The sequence below is a fragment of the Ascaphus truei genome, chromosome 1 (assembly GCF_040206685.1).
Source record: "Ascaphus truei isolate aAscTru1 chromosome 1, aAscTru1.hap1, whole genome shotgun sequence".
In the NCBI taxonomy this organism is placed as follows: domain Eukaryota; kingdom Metazoa; phylum Chordata; class Amphibia; order Anura; family Ascaphidae; genus Ascaphus; species Ascaphus truei.
In genome coordinates this window covers 527,578,606-527,600,225 of record NC_134483.1, presented here as the reverse complement: position 1 = coordinate 527,600,225, position 21,620 = coordinate 527,578,606, and the positions used below count along the sequence as shown (strand labels likewise).

The following is a 21,620-nucleotide window of genomic DNA, read 5'->3' as shown; positions in this document are numbered from 1 at the left end:
TAGGGAGGATTTGTTCCTATAAATTACACATAGTTTGGCATACAGTAGGTTTTGGATGTCAGGGTATCAATGTGCATCCCAAATGTTAAATGGGAGTCAAACCATGTGCCCAAGTATTTAAAACTAGTAACAGGAGTTAGGTGGTGCTAGCGTTGGTTTTGATCTTGAGCTCAGTCATTGGAAGATTTCAAAATTTAGCCTTGATCCCAAATACCATTGTTACAGTCTTGTCAGTTTTTTTAAAACAGTTTGTTTTGGGGAATCCAATTTTCAAGTCTCAAAAAGTCAGATTGAAGTATGTGTTCAAGTCCGAAGAGGCTATGGATGTGTGCATATAGGATTGTGTCATCTGCATACATGTGTATTGAAGCTCCCTTACAAGCTGTTGGAAGATTATTGATGAACACTTAGAAGAGTCGGGACCTCAGAACAGAGCATTGAGGGACACCACAGGTGATATCCAAGGGGTTGGAGTTAGAGCCTGAGATGAACACATGTTGGGATCTACCTAATAGGTAGGAATGAAACCAGTTTAAAGCATGCTTACCTATTCCAGAGCACTGGAGTTTGTTAAGCAAGTTAACATGATCAACAGTATCAAAAGCCTTTGCAAAATCTCAGAATATTGCTCCAGTGAGTTGTCCCAGTTCCATTCCACGCTGGATCTCATTGCAACCTTTTAGCAGGGTAGTTACGGTGGAGTGTTTGGGTGAAAGCCAGATTGGAATTGGCTAGGGAAATTTGTCTTGGTATAGTAATCGCTTTATTGTGAGTGAACACATTTTTCCATGACTTTGGATAGTATTGGGAGAAGAGAGATTTGCCTGTAGTTTGAGACAGTGTTTTTGTCCCCACTTTTGAAGATTGGGACAACTGGCAGTTTTCCAGGTCTTAGGGATATGGCCTGCAGACAGAATAGAGTTGACTATGGAAGTAAATGGTTTGGCAATGGCTGGGGCACCAAGTATTAGGAACTTAGATTGCAGTAAGTCAGGTCCACATTGGATGCTTAGTTTTAATTTGAGGAGCACTTGTGTAATCGCTTCAGATACTGGGACAAATTGAAAATTCTGAACAATGTTGGGAGAGGGTGGGGTTAGGGAGAGGGTGGGGTTATAGGGGTACTCCCAGAATGAGCTTCATGTTTGTGGTTTGGGTTGCGTTTCACTAATAAAGTTAGTAGCACACCCCACAAAGTAATCATTGAATGCAGCCAATGCTCCTAAGCAGAAATGCTTTTAAGTAGAAATGTTTAAAGTAGTGAGGAGGTTTAAAAAGGAAGTTCAAAAAGAAGTGGAAAGTGGACAACACCATCTGCTTCTGATTCCTGCATTTGAACTACGCTGGAAAGGAGGATATCATCTATCCCAGACTGCACATCTCTCCTTCCTTCACCACTTCTCAGTTCACATGAACTCCTTTCTTACCTGCGCCCTATGACAAGCCACAGCTATACCCCCTTCACTAAAACACACCCCTACAAATCATCCTCACACATTCTCTTTCTATCCATGCTTCTCCTCCTCGCTTTTGGGGATATTTTTCCCAATCCTGGTCCCTGCCTTATTTCTACTTGCTCTCGTCCTCGTCTTCCACATGCAACTTCTACTCCTTCTGGTGTAAACCCCTCCAACCTAATACCCATCCCCTGCCATCCTCCCTCCTCTCTCCCTTTCTCCTGTGCCCTTTGGAATGCTCTCTCCCTCTCCAACAAGTGCCTCTCTGTTCATGACTTCTTTCTCTCTCACTCTCTGCTCCTATTTGTATAACTGAGACCTGGCTCACTCAGTCTGACTCTGCTCTGGAAGCTGCCCTCTCTTATGGTGGCCTTTCCTTCTCCCACACTCCGTGCCCTGATGGCAGGGGTGGAGCGTGGGGCTCCTGCTCTCCTCTCTCTGCTGCTACCGAACCATTCCTATTCCTCCCTCTCTTGCTTTTCCCTCCTTTGAGGTTCACACAGTCCAGATCTTCTCTCCTCTCCCTGTTCATGTGGCGGTCATCTATCGCCCACCTTCCTCTACTCATCCCCTTCTGCCTTTCTCTCTCACTTTGAATCCTGGCTCTCTTTCTTTCTCTCCTCAGACTCCCCTGTTCTTCTCCTTGGGGACTTCAACTGCCACATTGATGACCCCTCTCTCCTTTGGGCTTCCCACTTTCTCTCTCTAACCTCTTCTTTTGGCCTTCAACAGTGGACTGAAGCCAGCACCCACAAGGATGGACACTACCTAGACCTGGTTTTCACTAAAAACTTCTCTCTCTCCGATTTTTCCATTTCCCCTTTTCCTCTCTCTGACCATCACCTCATCTCATTTTTTCTCTCTCGCTTCTCTCCATCTCCATCTCCATCTCGCCCTCGTTTTTGCAGAAACCTGCTCTATTAACCTACCAGCTCTTGATTCCACTTTACGCTCCTCCCTCTCCTCTCTCAGTTCTGCTTCAGACCCTGACAACCTGGTCAGGAACTACAACTCTGCCTTATCTTCCTCTCTTGATCTTCATGCCCCGCTTTCTCTCTGCCGTCCTCGCCCTTCTAACCCCAGACCGTGGCTAAACTCCCACACACGCATGCTGCGTTCCTCCACTCGTTCCTCTGAACGGCTCTGGAGGAAATCTCATACACTCGCAGACTTCATTCACTACAAATTTATGCTGTCCTGTTTCAACTCTGCCCTCTCTCAGGCTAAACAAACCTACATTTCATCACTAATCAACACACACAAGTCTAACCCACGCCGACTCTTTTCTGTCTTTGACTCTCTACTCAGACCACCCTCGACTGCCTCCTCTTCTTCCTCCATCTCACCTCAGGACTTTGCTGACTTTTTAAAGGAAAAGGTGGAATCCATACGTCAGAACATCCCATCTGTTGCCTCCTCCCATCCCACACTGCTTCCCAACTCTGCCCCTGCCTTTCTTGACTCTTTTTCCGCTATCTCGGAGGAGGGTGTGTCACTGCTGATCTCCTCTTCTCCCTCTACCACTTGCCCTCTTGATCCTATTCCCTCCCATCTCCTAAAACCTCTTGCTCCTTCTATAATCCCTATGCTCACACAGATCTTTAACTCTTCCCTCTACTCTGGTACCTTTCCATCCTCCTTCAAGGATGCAACGTTATACCATTACTCAAAAACAGCAAGCTTGACCCTACCTGTCCTTCTAACTATCAACCTGTCTCCCTCCTGCCTTTTGCCTCCAAACTCCTTGAACGTCTTGTATTCTCTCGATTGCTACACTTTTTCAACACCTATTCTCTTCTAGACCCTCTACAATCTGGCTTCCGCACTGCTCACTCTACTGAAACAGCCCTCACTAAAGTAACTGATGACCTCCATGCTGCCAAAGACAGAGGTCATTACACTCTGCTCATATTACGCGACCTCTCTGCAGCATTCGACACCGTGGACCACCCTCTTCTACTTCACATTCTCCATACTCTTGGTATTCGGAATAAAGCTCTATCCTGGATCTCCTCTTACCTCTCCCATCGTACTTTCAGTGTCTCTTTTGCTAACACCTCCTCCTCTATTTATCTCTCTGTGGGGGTGCCTCAGGGCTCTGTCCTGGGACCCCTTCTCTTTTCTCTTTACATACTCTCTCTAGGTGACCTAATCACATATTTTGGGTTTAAATATCACCTCTATGCTGACGACACACAAATTTACCTTTCAACCCCTGACCTTACACCTGCTATACAGAACAAAGTTTCTGAATGCCTCTCTGGAATATCATCCTGGATGGCCATCCGCCGACTGAAACTTAACATGGCAAAAACAGAGCTCCTTATACTTTCTACCAAACCTGGCCCTAATACTTCCTTCCACATTACTATTGGAAATACGATCATTCACCCAGTAGCCCAAGCACGCTGCCTAGGGGTTACACTTGATTCCTCTCTCTCATTCTCCTCTCATATTCAAAACGTTTCTAAAACTTGTCGCTTTTTCCTCCGCAATATCACAAAGATACGCCCTTTTCTCTGTTACTTGACTGCTAAAACTCTGACTCAGGCCCTCATTCTCTAACGTCTCGATTACTGCAACCTCCTGCTGTCCGGCCTTCCTGCCTCCCACCTGTCTCCCCTACAATCTATCCTAAACGCTGCTGACAGAATCACTATACTCTTTCCTAAATCTGTCTCCGCATCTCCCCTTCTGAAATCCCTATCCTGGCTTCCGATCAAATCCCGTATCTCACACTCAATTCTCCTCCTCACTTTTAAAGCTTTACATTCTTCTGCCCCTCCTTACATCTCAGCCCTAATTTCTCGCTTTGCACCATCCCGACTCTTGCGTTCTTCTCAAGGATGTCTTCTTTCTACCCCCTTTGTATCTAAAGCTCTCTCCCGCCTTAGATTGTAAGCTCCTCGGAGCAGGGAGTCCTGTTCCTTAATGTTACTTTTATGTCTGAAGCACTTATTCCCATGACCTGTTATTTATATCATTTGTTATTTATATGATATGTATTACTACTGTGAAGCGCTATGTACATTTATGGCGCTATATAAATAAAGACATACAATACAATACAATGCATTTGCAATGTCAGTGGGATTTGTCAGAGTAATATCCTCCTTAGTGATATTACTTGGTTGTTGATGGCTAGAAGGCTGGAATATAAACCTTAATTAATTATATACTCAGATGGCATTTTGTCATACACATTAAATGATAGAATTTGTGAATTGGATCATGCAGTTCGCAAATGCACATAGTACCCACCATCCAGTGTGTGCCTCGTTGTAATATAATGAGTGTCGGTAAGAATAGTCAAAGAGCCATTAAGCAAAAAACAGTATATTATTTGTTCCATCTATCATTTCCTTTGCTTAGCAGCAAAACATACGCTACAGTAGGTCTATTGCAGATTAGATAATGATAATGACCTTTCTATACTCGTTTCTTAGATACAGTATGATGGAGGCACAGTCAGAAGATCAGGGAATATGATTTCTGTTCGGCCTTGACACACTGATAGCTAAAGTCAGCACCTCTTACCTTCTTCCCTTCATGAGGACTTCATGGCTCACACTTGGTCAGAGTGATCATTTTCACCTCATCTTCACCCTTTAAAAGTCTGAAATTCAGTGTCCCGAGCGTTACTATAATAAGAGGATCTTTGCTCGTGGAGGAGCAGTGCTTCATGCAGGCAGAGGGAGAGGCAGAGAACAACACCTACTGAGATGCCAAGTACATCACTAAAAATCACTAAAAATCAGCGGCGACAAGTTCATCCTTTCCAACATGTTCCCTACAAGTGTACAGAGCCTCTCACAGAAATAATTGCTCTCTGGCTTATGCAGCAAGTTTGCTTCACCTTGCCTTTAGAGGTCTCAAAGTTCTGTGAGGTTGTTGCACAGTAATTAAAATGTTATGCTTAACCAACAAAAAATACAATTCAGGATTCCAATTAATCAGAGGTTGTTTGTTTTTTTATTTTAATGGGCGCAAAAGGTACTAGTGCATTAAATACGGTGCACCGTGTCCAACACTGGCTCTGAGCTCGAGCTATATTACCTACTAAGAAAGAAAGCAGCTGCCTTGCCCACAAACCGTAGCATTAATAACATTATCAGTTAGCCTTAACCAGCAAGATAATAATAATAATAATAATAAGCAGGGCATGTGTTTTGGTTTTAATACATTGCAAAGTACTTTGGTTTTAGTATATTTTATGCTGTGTGAGAATAAAACAAAGTGTGCGAGTGCCGAGCACGCGCATTTTAAGTGAAACTTTTGTCTTTTGTCACTGTTTTGCAACAGAAATTGTATTTGTGATGTGATGTTTTTAATTAAAAATCAAAACACATTTTCAGTACCAAAACGCAAAGAAGTTTGACTTAGAACACGTGTTTGAGCTATTTGCACTTCTATATTTAAAGTAACTGAACTCCTCGTGTGTGTGCGCACGTCAGTCGGTGTGTATGTGTGCACGTCAGTCAGTGTGTGCATCACTATGTGTATCACTGTGTGTGTATGTCAGTATGGCGCTGGGGTGGAGGGTGCACTCAGCATGTCCTGCAGGCTCTTAAAGCGCTCCCTCAGCACTCTTTCCCCTCCTCCTCCCCTCTGGCAGAGCTGCGGGGGACACGGCGCACTTTTGTTATACGAGGGTCAGATCGGACTTTGCAGAGCAGTGGATCAGAGGAATCTCGTTAATCATTTGGAGCATGAGTATTAATCTCATAAAATGCTTTTTTACCTTCTTTGTTTGTGAGTTCAACTTTTGAGCTTTTGGAATATTACATCTATTTTTGCACAGTAAGGCTGAGTCCATGGTGACTCCAGCCGTGCGGAGGCGAGCTGAGGGAAAGCGGGTGCTTTCCCTGGCCTTAGTTCGCGCGCCGTCCGGGTGGCATGTCGGGCGGCGGGCCAGCGACGTCACAGAGCTGGTTCGCCCTCTTGGGCGAACCGCTCACGTGACCGGCCCTGCGCTCCCGTGAGCGCTCAAACTAGAAAATTAATGTCGGCTACGCTTCCACAAGCTTACGGAAGCGTGCGTGAGCCCCTGCTAAAGCCGCTCTCATTGCGGCTGCAGGGGCTCACTGCCGAGCGTGAGTGCGGCTCAGCACTGTCTAAGCGCTGACCATGCCCGTGGCCTAATGCACTAGGAATGGGCACTTTTTTCTTTTCTTTTATATATATATATATATATATATATATATATATATATATATATATATATATATATATATATATATATATATATATATATATATATATTGTGACATAGTCCAAAGATGTTAGGCAGCTTTCTGCCCCATTTTAGAGCAGAAAGTGCAGGAATAGCTAAAAATGATCCGTTCCACAGCTTCCCATTAACTCAGGCAGCTGGATGGAAAATCCAGACCACAGATTACAATGGCTCTAGTTCTCCCTCACCTGCTCTTCTAATCACATGCACAGGTACTTAGAGCAGAGAGGTTTTGCATTTCACTCTCTCTCCTTGGAGCCTGGGGGCTGGGGGTGTCGCTGCTCCCCTGCATCCAGTATCGGGGTTGACGGCCCCTCCACGTATCACAGTACCAGAGGATTTGCCTGGACTCCACAAACAGATAAGACAAAACAAATGGTTACTGCTGTTGCTAAAAGACTGTACTGTATCTTGTGACCCTAAATGAGAGAGCATTGTTTTAAGCTGGGGAACCAGTTTAGTTGGCCAGCAGCTGTTAGAGAGACTGATTCTGATGTGTAGTTAGATCCCTGAAAGGGATAGGATTTTGCTTATATGATTTTGGTTTTATTTCTTGAAATAACAGTGTGGGAAATATGGTAACACTGAAATATGTGAACTGCTGAATGAAAGTATCTGAGTACCACTAACCTTCACATGTTAAAGCTGCAGTACCTTACTTGGATGAAAATAAAGCAGGCAGAAGCCTGAGTTAAGCAGCATAATACTTTGCATGATCCTGTTTGTTGTATAATTAACCCTAGAAGACTGTGTCGGGAAGAACCCAAACAGAAAACCAAAATGTTTTGCTGAGAAAAAAAAATAAAAAATTTGCATCTAGCAAGTGCTGTTTGTAAAGCTAATGCCTTTTGCTGAAGTGAGTGAATTTGCAGCTAGCAAGTGCTGTATGCAAGTTGCTGAAGTGAGTGAAATTGCAGCTAGCAAATTGTCCCTGCCGGGTTTCTAAAATGGCCGACGTGAAATGTTTGTTGTGTAATGTACGTAACCATACAAAACAGTGTCCCTTCAGGCCATACTATGATCACGACCCTGGAGGAGAGCCGTACCCGCAGATGAATTTAGTATGCGGGGCCTGTCGTGAAGTAGGTCACATGGAAGATGTGTGCCCCAAAATTTTCAAAGACAAACAGCTGCAAAAGCAATCAACGCCCTGTGAGTGCAAGCAAGATGTGGAAGCTGATAACAGTGAGTGTGTGCCCAGTACCACTGATATCTCTGGAGCTAATAAAGCAAAAAGAAAGAAAACTGTTCCTCAAGTCACAGGGGAAGTGAACGAGCCACTTGAACCTGCACTGTCAGGACATGCGTCAGAAAGGCGCCGAGATGAGCAACAGCCCATAGGGCCTGGCGCAATCGTCCCAGGAATGACGACACGCCTAGAGATGACAAAGGCTACTGCTACCATCATAGGCAGAGAGCCAAGCGAATCAAAGAAAACAAGAACTGACTGGAAACTATGCTATGAGATGTCCCAGAAAGATGTGCAAAACTTCATCACAGAGTTAGGGGTTTCTCGGCAAGAGGCTAGCGCGCTTAAAGCAGAGCTGGAACTCTCACGCCATGAGGTCTACGCTCGCAGCACAGAGCTGTGTACATTGAAGGAAACCTATGAGAATACCCTGAGTAATTTAGAGACTGTAAAAAGAGAGAATGTAAGTCTGACACAGGAAAATTCAGACTTGACTGACCAGATCAGTGAAGGTGATGAGAAGCTTCACCAAGCAGAAAAAGTGGAGAAGCAATTGATCCAGGAAAAGTTAGAAATGCAGGAAGCACTGCAGAATACAGAATCAGCGGCGATCCAGGCGACACAAACTGCAGAGCTCCAAAAAATGGAGGCGCTGATGGGGCAAGCACCAGATAGAGGTGAAGACCCTGAGGGAGGTCTGGCACGATCAGGTTGAAGAGCTGCAGAAGCAGATGGCTGAGCGCGAGATACAGTGCGCCAAGAGAGAGGAGATCTCCGTCCGTCAGGTGGTCTGCCTGACATTGCGCTATGAAAGCGAGATGGCCGATATCTACAAGCAGCTGGACCACACGGCAAATGAGGGGGCCCGGCTGCAGCTGGAGCTGGACAAGACCCAGAAGGAGCACCTGCAGCTGCAGGTCAAGAATAGAGAAAATGAAACAGAGTTAAACCTCGCTCTGAAACAGATGACGGACATGGGAGAAGCGGCTAAAGTGGTTCAGTCGGGCTATCAATCCTACCTCCTAACCAAGCAAGCTGTACGTTCCTATACGTGTATCTTCAATGCTGTTGCAATATTACGATTTGCTATAAAGATGAAGTTGGAGAAAGAGATTCCAAGGCTAAAAGAGACACGGTCACAAAAGGAGACCAGGGAACGTAAACTCAATGCCCTCACTGATGACAAAGAGGAAGGAGAAAGAATTGACTTTGATTGTGCTGCTGTTATTCCAGAAACAGATAGGCACCCTCCTGAGAATATTCTCCCTGATCTGGGATTCAAAAATCCAGATCCTCAATTTCATTTACGTTGTCCAGAAGATTATCAAACTAGTGGACACACCCAGGACACCACAGAAGATGTTTTAGCCAAGTGGGTGGCAGTTCCTGAAAACACAAACTTGTTGACAGATCCTGATGACGTGGTTAATATGGACTACGTTTGTACAGAGGCAACTAGGTCTCCAAAACCCAAAGGCCTGGTAATGGCCACAAAAGGGAAATCAAAGATTGAAAAGAAAAAACAACGAAGGTTAACACGGCGCCTGAATAGTTCCATATCTCACCAATCTGGACCACACTGTGGAACCAAGGAGAATCCGGTCCAAGGGTCTCATCAGAAGCTAAAGAAACAGTCCAGTCATTTGCAGGTTGCAGCGGGCTATGAAATAAAGTCAAAGGACTGGAAGTCAAAAAAAAAAAAAAATATGTTTGGGGGAACTGACCGATTTATTTTTTTTATTACACGTGTGGACTATGTCACGGACACTTAACTATGCAAATAAGCATTTTGTCAATATTACAATGTTATATTGGTTCTCTGTGTTGAAAATGTAGCTAAACTACAAATTAATATACAGGGTTGATGGCCCTTAAGATTACAAGGCTGTAGTATAAGGAAAAAAAAAAATATTGGTTGCTTACAATATGAAAAAAAAAATAAAAAAAAAATGCCCTTTTCGGTTGGTAAATTTATAATGAGGTTCATATTCTAGAATAGAAAAACACAGGGAGGTAATAGAAATTGTCTGGTTTTGTGAATATATTTAGCAGATCCTGGGTTGTAAGAATGTGTGCTAGACATTTATTTTTCAAAATAGTTCCCTAATAGAGAAAAAAAAAAAAAAATATGTTTGCCAAGTATAGTCTCTTATGATGAAACCTATTGTCCATAATTGCCGTGGAAAAAGTTCATATTCGTGTCATGTGAATGTTTAATATTGTACTGAGGAGTTAGCTCAAGTATTTCAGGTAGGACGCTCACCCCAGTGAGGTCCATGGCCGCTCACCCCAGTAGGTGTGAGCTGGGGAGGGGGATATGTGACATAGTCCAAAGATGTTAGGCAGCTTTCTGCCCCGTTTTAGAGCAGAAAGTGCAGGAATAGTTAATGATCCGTTCCACAGCTTCCCATTAACTCAGGCAGCTGGATGGAAAATCCAGACCACAGATTACAATGGCTCTAGTTCTCCCTCACCTGCTCTTCTAATCACATGCACAGGTACTTAGAGCAGAGAGGTTTTGCATTTCACTCTCTCTCCTTGGAGCCTGGGGGCTGGGGGTGTCGCTGCTCCCCTGCATCCAGTATCGGGGTTGACGGCCCCTCCACGTATCACAGTACCAGAGGATTTGCCTGGACTCCACAAACAGATAAGACAAAACAAATGGTTACTGCTGTTGTTAAAAGACTGTACTGTATCTTGTGACCGTAAATGAGAGAGCATTGTTTTAAGCTGGGGAACCAGTTTAGTTGGCCAGCAGCTGTTAGAGAGACTGATTCTGATGTGTAGTTAGATCCCTGAAAGGGATAGGATTTTGCTTATATGATTTTGGTTTTATTTCTTGAAATAACAGTGTGGGAAATATGGTAACACTGAAATATGTGAACTGCTGAATGAAAGTATCTGAGTACCTCTAACCTTCACATGTTAAAGCTGCAGTACCTTACTTGGATGAAAATAAAGCAGGCAGAAGCCTGAGTTAAGCAGCATAATACTTTGCATGATCCTGTTTGTTGTATAATTAACCCTAGAAGACTGTGTCGGGAAGAACCCAGACAGACGTCAGCACTACAAAAGAGGGGCGTTTGTCACAATATATATATATAGCTTAACTCCGTTATAGCGCGGTCCTCGGGAGGGTGGTGGTATCGCGTCCGCTGGAGGGGGAAAGCTGAGAACTCTCCCAGCGTTCCCAGACCCGTGTGGCAGCGACAACAGCATGCAGCACTTACCCGGCATCTGGCAGCTCTTCTCCCTGTCTCTGCTTCCTGCTTCTGCTTCCGTCTTGCGAGAGCAAGCTCCCTTAAAGAGACAGTGTGTCTGTGTGTGTGTATTTGACTGTGTGAGACTGTGTGTGTGTGTGTCAGTGTGTCAGTGTATGTGTGTGTGTGTGTGCAGTGTGCTGTGAGTGTGTGGAGTGTGTGCTGTGTGTGCAGTGTGCTGTGAGTGTATGCAGTGTGCTGTGAGTGTGTGCTGTGATTGTATGCAGTGTACTATGCAGTGTGCTGTGAGTGTGTGCAGTGTGCTGTGAGTGTATGCAGTGCGCTGTGAGTGTATGCAGTGTGCTGTGAGTGTATGCAGTGTGCTGTGAGTGTATGCTGTGTGTGCAGTGTGCTGTGAGTGTGCTGTGTGCTCAGTGTGCTGTGAGTTTATGCAGTGTGCTGTGAGTGTATGCAGTGTGCTGTGCACTGTGCTGTGAGTGTGTGCAGTGTGCTGTGAGTGTTTGCAGTGTGCTGTGAATGTATGCAGTGTGCTGTGAGTGTGTGCAGTGTGTTGTGAGTGTTTACAGTGAGTGTGTGCAGTGTGTGTGCAAAAAAAAAATGAATTCGGGGTCCACGCTCAAACCGCGTTATAAGCGGATCCTCGTTATAGTGGATTGCGCTATAACGGGGTTGAGCTGTATATATATATATATATATATATATATATATATATATATATATATAGTATATATATATATATATATTGTGACAGAGTCACTGACTCAGTAGGCTGGAACAGTGAATGGAGAGAAGCTGCAGCCAGTTCACAGAGTGTTAATCTCCTTAGACAGAGAAAGCACAGCTGACGACTGATTAAACAGGGGCTGAACTCATCAGTGAAACAAGTGCTTTAAAAAGCAGGAAGTTGCTCACCCAAGGTGAGCTTGTTTTTCCACGTGAGGGTGGAGAGACGTCTCCCAGCTAGGAAGCCGTAGCTGTTGCTCTGGTCCCCCAGTCCTGCGAGGAGCTATGCTGCTGGGTCCAGCTGGGACCCCAACCCAGGATAAAGATAAAGATTGCTGCGAGCTGGACACAGCCTGCTCCCCGGAACTGTGTTCCTGTTTGCTACTGGAGCTGCAACACAGATAAGACTTTATTATTATACTTATTGGTTATCCTTTGTGTAGCATATGTTTTGGGCATAACCAGATTAGCTGGCTGCCCTGTTAGTAAGGGCTCAAGAAGTGAGTTAGTTTCCCTAACGGGAATAGGCTTTAATTTCTAGAAAGTAGTTTCTTAAAGGGACAGTGCACCCGTACTTTATTTTGGTTGTGGCTAATAAACCACTATAATTTTACCTTTCCCATCGTGTCTAGCATCTTACTGACCCCGCCGTGAGGCCGTCTTGCCACAGGTGGTGTCAGAAGTGGGATGCTACGCCTCTGGGGGTCAGTAGATGAAGATTTGTTGAGACACTGAACTCAAGCGGAAAAAAAAAGCGTTATTTTGCTGAAGCGTTGAATTTACAGCTAGCAAGTGCTGAGTGTAAAGTTTGCCCCGTCGGGTATGAAACAATTACTGTGTACAGCTAATGCTTTTTGCTGAAGCGAGTTAATTTGCAGCTAGCAAGTGCTGTGTGTAAAATTTGCCCTGTTTGGTATAAAAGAAAGTGAAAATGAATTTTGGCAAAGATGTTGCCCTTACAAGAACCCAGAAGGTTCAAAGATTGTAAAACACGTACAACTTACGTGTGCTGTGCAAAGTCTGCCTCGTCGGGTGTGGAAAAAACAAAACACACAAAAAACGGGGTTTTAAAATGGCCACCGTCAAGTGTCAGTTTTGCAATGTACATAACCATACAAAACAGTGTCCCTGCAGACCATATGATGATTATGATAACGACGCATATGTGGCCCCGAGAAGAGAGATGTACCCGCAGATGAAAGCTGCAAAAGTGACCAGTGTCCAGAGCGCAGGACCCCATAACCTTGGGGTCGGTGACCAGGAGTTCAGAGCCATGCCGGCTAGAAGGAAACCAGGTGACTTTCTAAAGGATTCAGTATGCTGGGCCTGTCATGAACCAGGGCAACAGGCGTCAGCAAGGCAACGAGATGTGCTGCAGACCGGAGTGATGGGCAGAATTGTCACAGGAATGGTGGCAAAGGAAAAGGAGGAGCAAAGGGAAGCTGAATCCTCGATCCAGGAAAAAGAGGCCTTAATTTCTGCACTCCAAACTACCCACTGTGATTATGATGTCTTGCAGGAACAATTGAATAGGGAGCGAGAAGCGAACGCCGAGGTACAGAGGTGTATACTCCCAGCTATACAAGAGTATGAGGCTTTAAAGAAAACAGAGCGTCTCTTACGGAGTGAGTTGGAGGAGCTGACGACAAGTTTGGATAAGGTCAACACCGCAATTGGTACCATGGAATCAGAGAGAACAAGTCCTGACTGGAGACTATGCTATCAGATGTCCCAGAGAGATGTGCAAAACTTCATGAAAGACTTAGAAGTTTCTCACCTAGAAGCTTGCGTGCTCAAAACAGAGCTGGAGCTCTCACGCCAGGAGGGCCACGGTCTAACTACAGAGCTGGGTACTTTGAAGAAAGCCAATGAGACGGTCCTAAGGGATATAGAGACTGTGAAAATGGAGAATATAAACCTGAAGGAAGAGGTTTTAAACCTGACTGGTCAGGTCAGTGATGGGACTGAGAAGCTTCATCAAGCACAGAAAGTGAAGACGCAATTGGAGCAAGAAAAATTAGAAGTACAGGCTGCACTGCAGAATGCAGAGAAAATGCTGGAAAAAGAATGCCTCGCCCTGGAGCAGCTGAAGATCACGTTGAGCGCCACAAGAGCATCGCTGGAGGCAGAGCTTAGAAGCCAGGTGACTCTGTGTGAGAGGGAACATGAGAAGGTCCAAAGACTGAAGCAAGAGCTGGAGAAGCAGAGGGACCGCGCCATTCCAATGAGTCAGTATACCAAGGAGAAAGACGCCTGGAAAACAGAAGCAGCAGCGAACCTAGCGACAAAAACTGCAGAGCTCCAAAAGATGAAGGAGGCGCTGATGCGAACCCCGAGCAAGCACCGGGAAGAGTTGCAGATGCAGATGGCTGAGCGCGAGATACAGCGCGCCAAGAGGGAGGAGGTGTCCGTCAGGTGGCCTGCCTGACATTGCACCATGAAACAGAGATGGCCAATATCCACAAGCAGCTGGTCCAGATAGCCAATGAGGGGGCACGGCTACAGCTGGAGCTGGACAAGGAGGAGCACCAGCAACTGCATGTCCAGAATAAAGAAACAGAGACAGATTTAAGCCTTGCTCTGACTCTGCTAGGAGATGTAGATTTGCGACTCAACTCTAAAGAAGATGAACTAGCAGCTGCACTGTGTGAAAGAAGAAAGGCAGAAGGACAGCTTCAAGACCTGAGGAAGGAGCTGGGGTCTGAGCGTGCTGGCCGCAAGATGGCGGAGAAACAAAAGTGTGACCTAGGCAAGGAGCTCGAGGCTCTGAAGACTAAGCGGGACGCTACGTTGGACTCTACTGCTGCCTAGCAGGAGGTTTCTCAGATGAAGCTTTGGGAAAATCTTACAACCCCAAGACAGACGTTTGGGTCACTGAAGCAGTCCAAGGAAAAGGTGGCGGTAGAGATAAAGCAAGGGAGATGCACCAGGAAGCATGACCGTGATTCCGTTGCAGTACTGCAGTCTACTTTCCACAAGGCACGGAATGCGAAGTCCAAATTGCGATGCTCTAGCACGGTAAGAATCCAATCATACTATAGTGCCCAGGGAACACAAAGTGGATTCCTTGCCATGAGGGCAGTCACTGTGAAGAGACATTCTCGAATGAGATGGAAGTGTGCCCGTGATCATAAGAGGCGAAAGACCGCACAGATTGTCCAGCGGCTCTCTCAACAGAGTAAGTTAAAGAGTCAAGACAGAAAGGCCCAAGCCTATGAGTCTGCTGACGGTAAAAGAGAGGTGCCATGGGGTGCACTTCGGGTTAATAAGAATCCCGACCAAGTTGAAGTTCTAAAGATAAATATTGTGGAACCTAGCACTGAAGGTACACTGATGAAGAAAGGTCCAAAAGCCATCACCGCTAAAACAGAGTTGCTGTCTTCACAAGAGAAGGCCAAACAGTCTCTGGCAACTGAATACAATGAGCTGACCGAGGTCAAGGCTCTTCTAGAGGGTAAAGGAGACTCTGAACACAAAAGTACGATGCATCTTGCAGGATTTGCAGATCAAGGTCACAACGTGGCGTAGAGTCCTGGCAGAGAGCGCTAATAGACAGCAGGATGCTCAGGAACCTTTGCAAGAAGAGACACAACAAAAGCGGAGCATCAACCTTAAACTGGCACAACACAAGGAGATAGTGAGGTACCAGTTTTCAGGCCTAGATGGCCTGGTAATTACCCCAAAAATAAAATGCCTAAATTGGAAGGCAAGAAAAAAAAAGGGGGGAGGGAAGGGCCGACATCAGACATTTTCGACAAAGATGCTGGTGCACGGGAATGGTGCACGGGCCGCTCCACAGGACAATGTTTCGCTGGGGAGAGGGATATGTGACAGAGTCACTGACTCAGTAGGCTGGAACAGTGAATGGAGAGACACTGCAGCCAGTTCACAGAGTGTTAATCTCCTCAGAGAAAGCACAGCTGAAGACTGATTAAACAGGGGCTGAACTCATCAGTGAAACAAGTGCTTTAAAAAGCAGGAAGTTGCTCACCCAAGGTGAGCTTGTTTTTCCACGTGAGGGTGGAGAGACGTCTCCCGGCTAGGAAGCCGTAGCTGTTGCTCTGGTCCCCCAGTCCTGCGAGGAGCTATGCTGCTGGGACCAGCTGGGACCCCAACCCAGGATAAAGATAAAGATTGCTGCGAGCTGGACACAGCCTGCTCCCCGGAACCGTGTTCCTGTTTGCTACTGGAGCTGCAACACAGATAAGACTTTATTATTATACTTATTGGTTATCCTTTGTGTAGCATATGTTTTGGGCATAACCAGATTAGCTGGCTGCCCTGTTAGTAAGGGCTCAAGAATTGAGTTAGTTTTCCTAACGGGAATAGGCTTTAATTTCTAGAAAGTAGTTTCTTAAAGGGACAGTGAACCCGTACTTTATTTTGGTTGTGGCTAATAAACCACTATAGTTTAGCGTTTCCCATCGTGTCTAGCATCTTACTGACCCCGCCGTGAGGCCGTCTTGCCACAATATATATATATATATACTGTATATATATATATATATATATATATATATATATATATATATATATATATATATATATATATATATATATATATACACACACATACACATGTTCCAAACTGGTGAAATTGCATGCTTTTGTGCAAGTTTTATATGCGTAAATATTCTATCAAATATGTGCAGGCTAGTAAATATTTTCCAAAGTTCCTTGAATACTTTTGCCCATCCCTATTTATGAGTTATGAAGGTACAGTATTCAAAAGAATTGTTAATATTTGTCTTGTATTTTGAGCACAGTGTTCAGCCCAACGCCTGCCCCTGGCTTAGTGATTTCAGTCAACCAAATTAAAGTCTGCTGAGCTGGCAGAACCTGCTAATATTGCCGCAACATTTGAACCCATATTTACGAAGCTGTGATATGCCATAATTAGAGATGGGTCCAAATGCCTTTCAAGGATTTTTATACCAAATCCGACCCCCCATCCCTATTAGTAAATAATGACCTTGATGTGTTTGTTACTCAGACCACAAGCTTAATGAAATAGTCGCATAGGAACCTATTTTGGAGAGAAACCTGTAAAATATTTTGATAGTGCTCAGTATACACATCAGTAGCTAAGACTGCAAATAGCCAATATTTATAATGTGCAATATCACAGTTTTTTCACTTCTAAACGTTAAACTGTTTCCTAAGACATTGAGCCCAGTAATAAGATGCATCACAGTGTTCTAAAAAAATAGTAAACTTAACAAGAAATGTGATGAATAGAAACACATGCACATGATATAAGATATATATCTCTCTGATATACGTTCGACCTGATGTTGAGCCATCTTTATTGAAATACTGTAGCACCAGACTCTCAGAGTATTATCTCAAGGTTTTTTTTAAATTGTTTTTGATATCACTTTATTGATATTTATTGTTTACTTTACATCTCGGTTGAAGGATATATACACTAATATATCACGTTTATATTTAATATTTAATCACTTATAATCACAATTGGCTGCGCATAATTTCATTCCATTTTTCCACAAGCTATAAGATACCTTAGAGGTACATAAAAAACAAACGTTGTTTTTGCTTGTTTAATATATGCAGCCTTTTATTACCTTTATTGAGAACTAATTACCTACAGTACGTTGATGATCGATTTCGTTCTACCATGATTGATCACCAAAATCCTGCTTTCCAGGGTTCACTAAATGGCTGCCTTTCAAGCAGCAGTCGAAGCTGACATTTTATTTATTTATTTTCACTTTAATATGTGCATCAATACCATCCACACAATGATAAGTAATTAGCTAAGTTGCCGATCGATTCGTTCTCCTGTGATCGATTGGCGAAGATTCGGCTCGGGGTTCATTAAATCGCTGTCAGTGCAGCAGAAAAGGAGCAAAGATGCAAAGTTCTATGCAAAAGATCATGTGACCAAGCAGTCTCTAGATACAATTGGTGCAGTGCCAGAGAGAAGGCAGGGCTCAAAAAGGGGTGTGCCACAGCCAGTTTCAGAAAAGGAAGGGAATGGGACTTTGTAAATGGTTGCTATGGGAACCAAAAAATGCTTGTTACGTTATAATACATAATAATGTAATTCAGAGTTGTTGTTTTTTAAAGAATGGTACAAGTATTTTCTCATCATACAGAGCTAATGTATTTAAAACAAACACACATGTAGGATATTGCTTGGTCAGCAGCTTTGAGTTTCAATCAATCCTTTAGTCCATGTAACTCAGCAGCTACAATGTATTCTTGTATTACTAAGGTAACATTATCTATTGTTATAGCTTGCAGCTCAAACTGCTGGAAATATTGGCAACAAATTATTACAAACAGGAAAGTGTTACAAAGGTCTTGCACTGCTGGGGAGGTGTGCTAAAACCTGCTATAGAAATCAAAAGGTGATCAGTATATTACAACTCATTAACAATGGCAATGAGTTTCATTTAAAAAAAATGCAGTAAGTATTATTTAATACTACAAAACTGATTTATTGGAAGAAGAAAAAAAATACACATGTAGGATATTGCAGGGATTGCTCCTTTAATATTTGCGTTATTTAATTATGTAACTAGCTTATTACTCTGATCCATATATTGTCTGCACGTTCAACTTACAGGCTCTACTAATCATATAACTGATTGATTATTCCAGAAACATGACTTCCGCAACTTCACCAATCATTCTGAAGTGGGACCCAAAAAGTTTAGAAATCCGGACTCTAACGGTGGAGAGCCTTCTGGAGCCGCTTGTAACCCAGGTAAGGTTTGTGGAAATGATCACTATGTATTTCATCATGTAAACTTCAAGTGAAGCTTTGGTGGGAAGCGTCAAATTGGCTAAAGTGGAATCTTGGGTCATTAGCAGAGACATGCCAGCTACTGCATCTAAGTTAACGGCACCAAATAATGGTTATTTTAATGGCCTAGAAGCCAGATGTAAAGATTTTATTGTTACTACTGTAAATGTCTAGGGTGATAGAACGGCTTAGTGTATGACAAAAAAAAAACCCCCACTGCGAATACGGTAATTTGTAATATTTGCCATGAAATTAGCAAGATCTTGCTAAATATTTTCATTTATTTTTGTTGCTTTTTTCTTGCTGCCTTAAACCATATTTCTAAGCGATTCTCTGAAACACACGTTAACCAGGCAGTGTGCTTAACACGTTTAAATAAAGAACAGTGATTGTAGAAAGTTGCCTTTTTTCTTATGTAGTGCAAAAATCTAAAGTAGTTTTAGTAATATAATAGTGGGAAAATGTACATTGCCCCAACTGTTGGATTATCTGTAGAACTGTAGAGCTAAATGCTGGTTACACACTTCATCCATTATGAAATGAGTTTGTATTTCTTCTCTTGATTGTTAGCTGGTTTAGCATCTTGAATGAACACTGCATAATAAGTATTTGCTTAACTCATTTCACGAGGACTTGGGTGGAACAAGATTTATGGTCCACAGTGCAAATATATGAACCCCCTCTCTCCCCCAGGCCTCATCTGTGGAATGGGGCATGCAAGGACTTACCCGGCGGTGGAGGGGGACCACCCAGGCAACCGATGGTGGAAGTTGGGCCTTACCAATCTTTACCAATTGGAGGTTCCCCTCCCGCAGGGCATAGAGCGACGCCACTCAAAATGTAGGTCTTGAGGGGCTGGATGAATACAGGACCTTATTTAACTGCTGGAACACTATTGAGGACCCAGGGCTTGTCTACGATGTGCCCTTAAAAGTCATGGGCCCTGGTGCGGCTGAACCGCTACTGTGAGCACATCTTGATTTACATTTGGGCGGACTAAGCACTTTTATCTCTTTTTTTTTTTTACGCTTTAAAAGCCTGCACTTCAGTGTCACAATATTTAGTACAATGGCTGTTGCAGACATTACGCTTTGCAGGCAGGAATAGAGAGACGCAGTACCAGGCTGTTGACGTAAGCAATAACCATAATAATCAGAAGGATAGCAATAATACCATCACTGGCTACCCTAGTTACAATGCACACTATATATATATATATATATATATATATATATATATATATATATATATATATATATATATATATATATATATATATATATATATATAAACAAAGGGAAGAGAGAGCGCACACCCATAGCGTAAAATAGTCAATTTAATGGGGGGAAGGGAAGGAAGGGGTTAAGAAATGCGCTTACAAAAAAGCAGTAAAATCAAGCATTGTGTGATATAATCACCACCATCCGGTTTGTTTCTGCAGTATCTTGGGGCAGTCCCGATCTTGCAGTAGTAGGATCAGTGTCCCAACAAGTGTCCAACAAGATGGCTCCTCGTAACTCAAGCCTCTGCAGCAGTCGCATTGACACTGACGTCATCACCGCGCGCCGGAACTGATTGGTCCGCGCGACTGCTGCAGAGGCTTGAGTTACGAGGAGCCATCTTTCCAGGACTCTAACACGTGTATAAGGAATATTACCAGCCCTGGACACTTGTTGGGACACTGATCCTACTACTGCAAGATCGGGACTGCCCCAAGATACTGCAGAAACAAACCGGATGGTGGTGATTATATCACACAATGCTTGATTTTACTGCTTTTTTGTAAGCGCATTTCTTAACCCCTTCCTTCCCTTCCCCTCATTAAATTGACTATTTTACGCTATGGGTGTGCGCTCTCTCTTCCCTTTGTTTCTATAGATGCCCTGTGGACGTGGTTTGTCCATTTGGAGAGCAGCAGGAGACCCTTCATACCAGAATCCACATCATCATTGGACAATCTGAGGACTGGTTATCACACTCTCTTTTTTCCCCTTTTTATTTTTAATATTATACTTATTAATTTTATGGTTATAGGTTTAATTAATATTTGTGCTAGAATCATCCATTATCCTCACTATTACAGTAAAGTGTGTAGATTTTTATTATTTATCACAGTTGGTGTATTGGATATTATATATATTTAATTCATTTGCCTATTCAACCAAAGTAGAGGCGCTGCTTTTTTCCATTTTTTTGTTGCATATATATATATATATATATATATATATATATATATATTTTTAAGCCCTTTTCCAGGCAGAAGGGGAACAGTCTTAAAATTAAGCATTTTTTAATAACAGTCCTTTCTTGAGGTTAGGAAGATCTCTGTAGGAGTGAACGCATTTTAAGTGGTTAGCAAATATGGCTTTACTTTCAAAGTAATTATTGTTTTGCTTTATGCACTAGTTATTTCACAGCCAAATGCGATGACACATTTAGTTTTTTAATAATTGCATTGGTAATTTGAAGAAAGTTTCCTTTCAAGGTCTGGATTCTGGTAACATGCCGTTTGGGGTTGTCCTTGTGGATGGAAGACACGACTTTGAGGGGTTTAACTGTAGCAAGAAACATTCTACGCTCAATACAAAATACTGTCTGTAATTTCACGTCCTAAAATGTCATTATCAGAGCACCTCTTCCATCTTAGGTCTCATAAAGTAGACTCAGAGCTTGTCTTCATTATCCGAACTATAATCCAATGGAATAAGAATTATTTCTACTACTTTAGATAAAATAAACGATTGGTTGCCGCTGTCAAATAAATTAATTTCCTAATCCATGTTTAGAACTGATCAATAGTTACATGTTATATGGATTAAGTAGAAATAGCTGTGTTAGTCCAGTTGCGATAGTGCAGAGTAAATGAGTACTTCAGTATTCGGTAATACGTTGTTTTTTTGGGGGATTTACAATTGATATTATAAGACAATCTTTCGAGGGTTTTCTCTCTTCCTTAGGTCAAGCAATTCTGATTTACAAATATGCCATGCGTTAGACAAAAAAACAAGCAAGATTGCAATCTAAG

General features: G+C 43.2%; 1 protein-coding gene across 5 annotated transcripts in view; it reads left to right on the top strand.

The window, feature by feature from the left end:
- The window catches only part of CTNNA2 (catenin alpha 2), a 1,818,882-nt gene that overhangs the window by 167,618 nt on the left and 1,629,644 nt on the right, over positions 1-21,620 (top strand). For all 5 annotated transcript variants that reach the window (XM_075572319.1, XM_075572294.1, XM_075572328.1 and 2 more), the window contains exon 2: positions 18,451-18,556. In XM_075572319.1, the coding sequence (XP_075428434.1) occupies positions 18,455-18,556 (102 nt within the window). In that variant the 5' untranslated portion in view covers positions 18,451-18,454. The remainder of the gene's footprint in view (positions 1-18,450; positions 18,557-21,620) is intronic.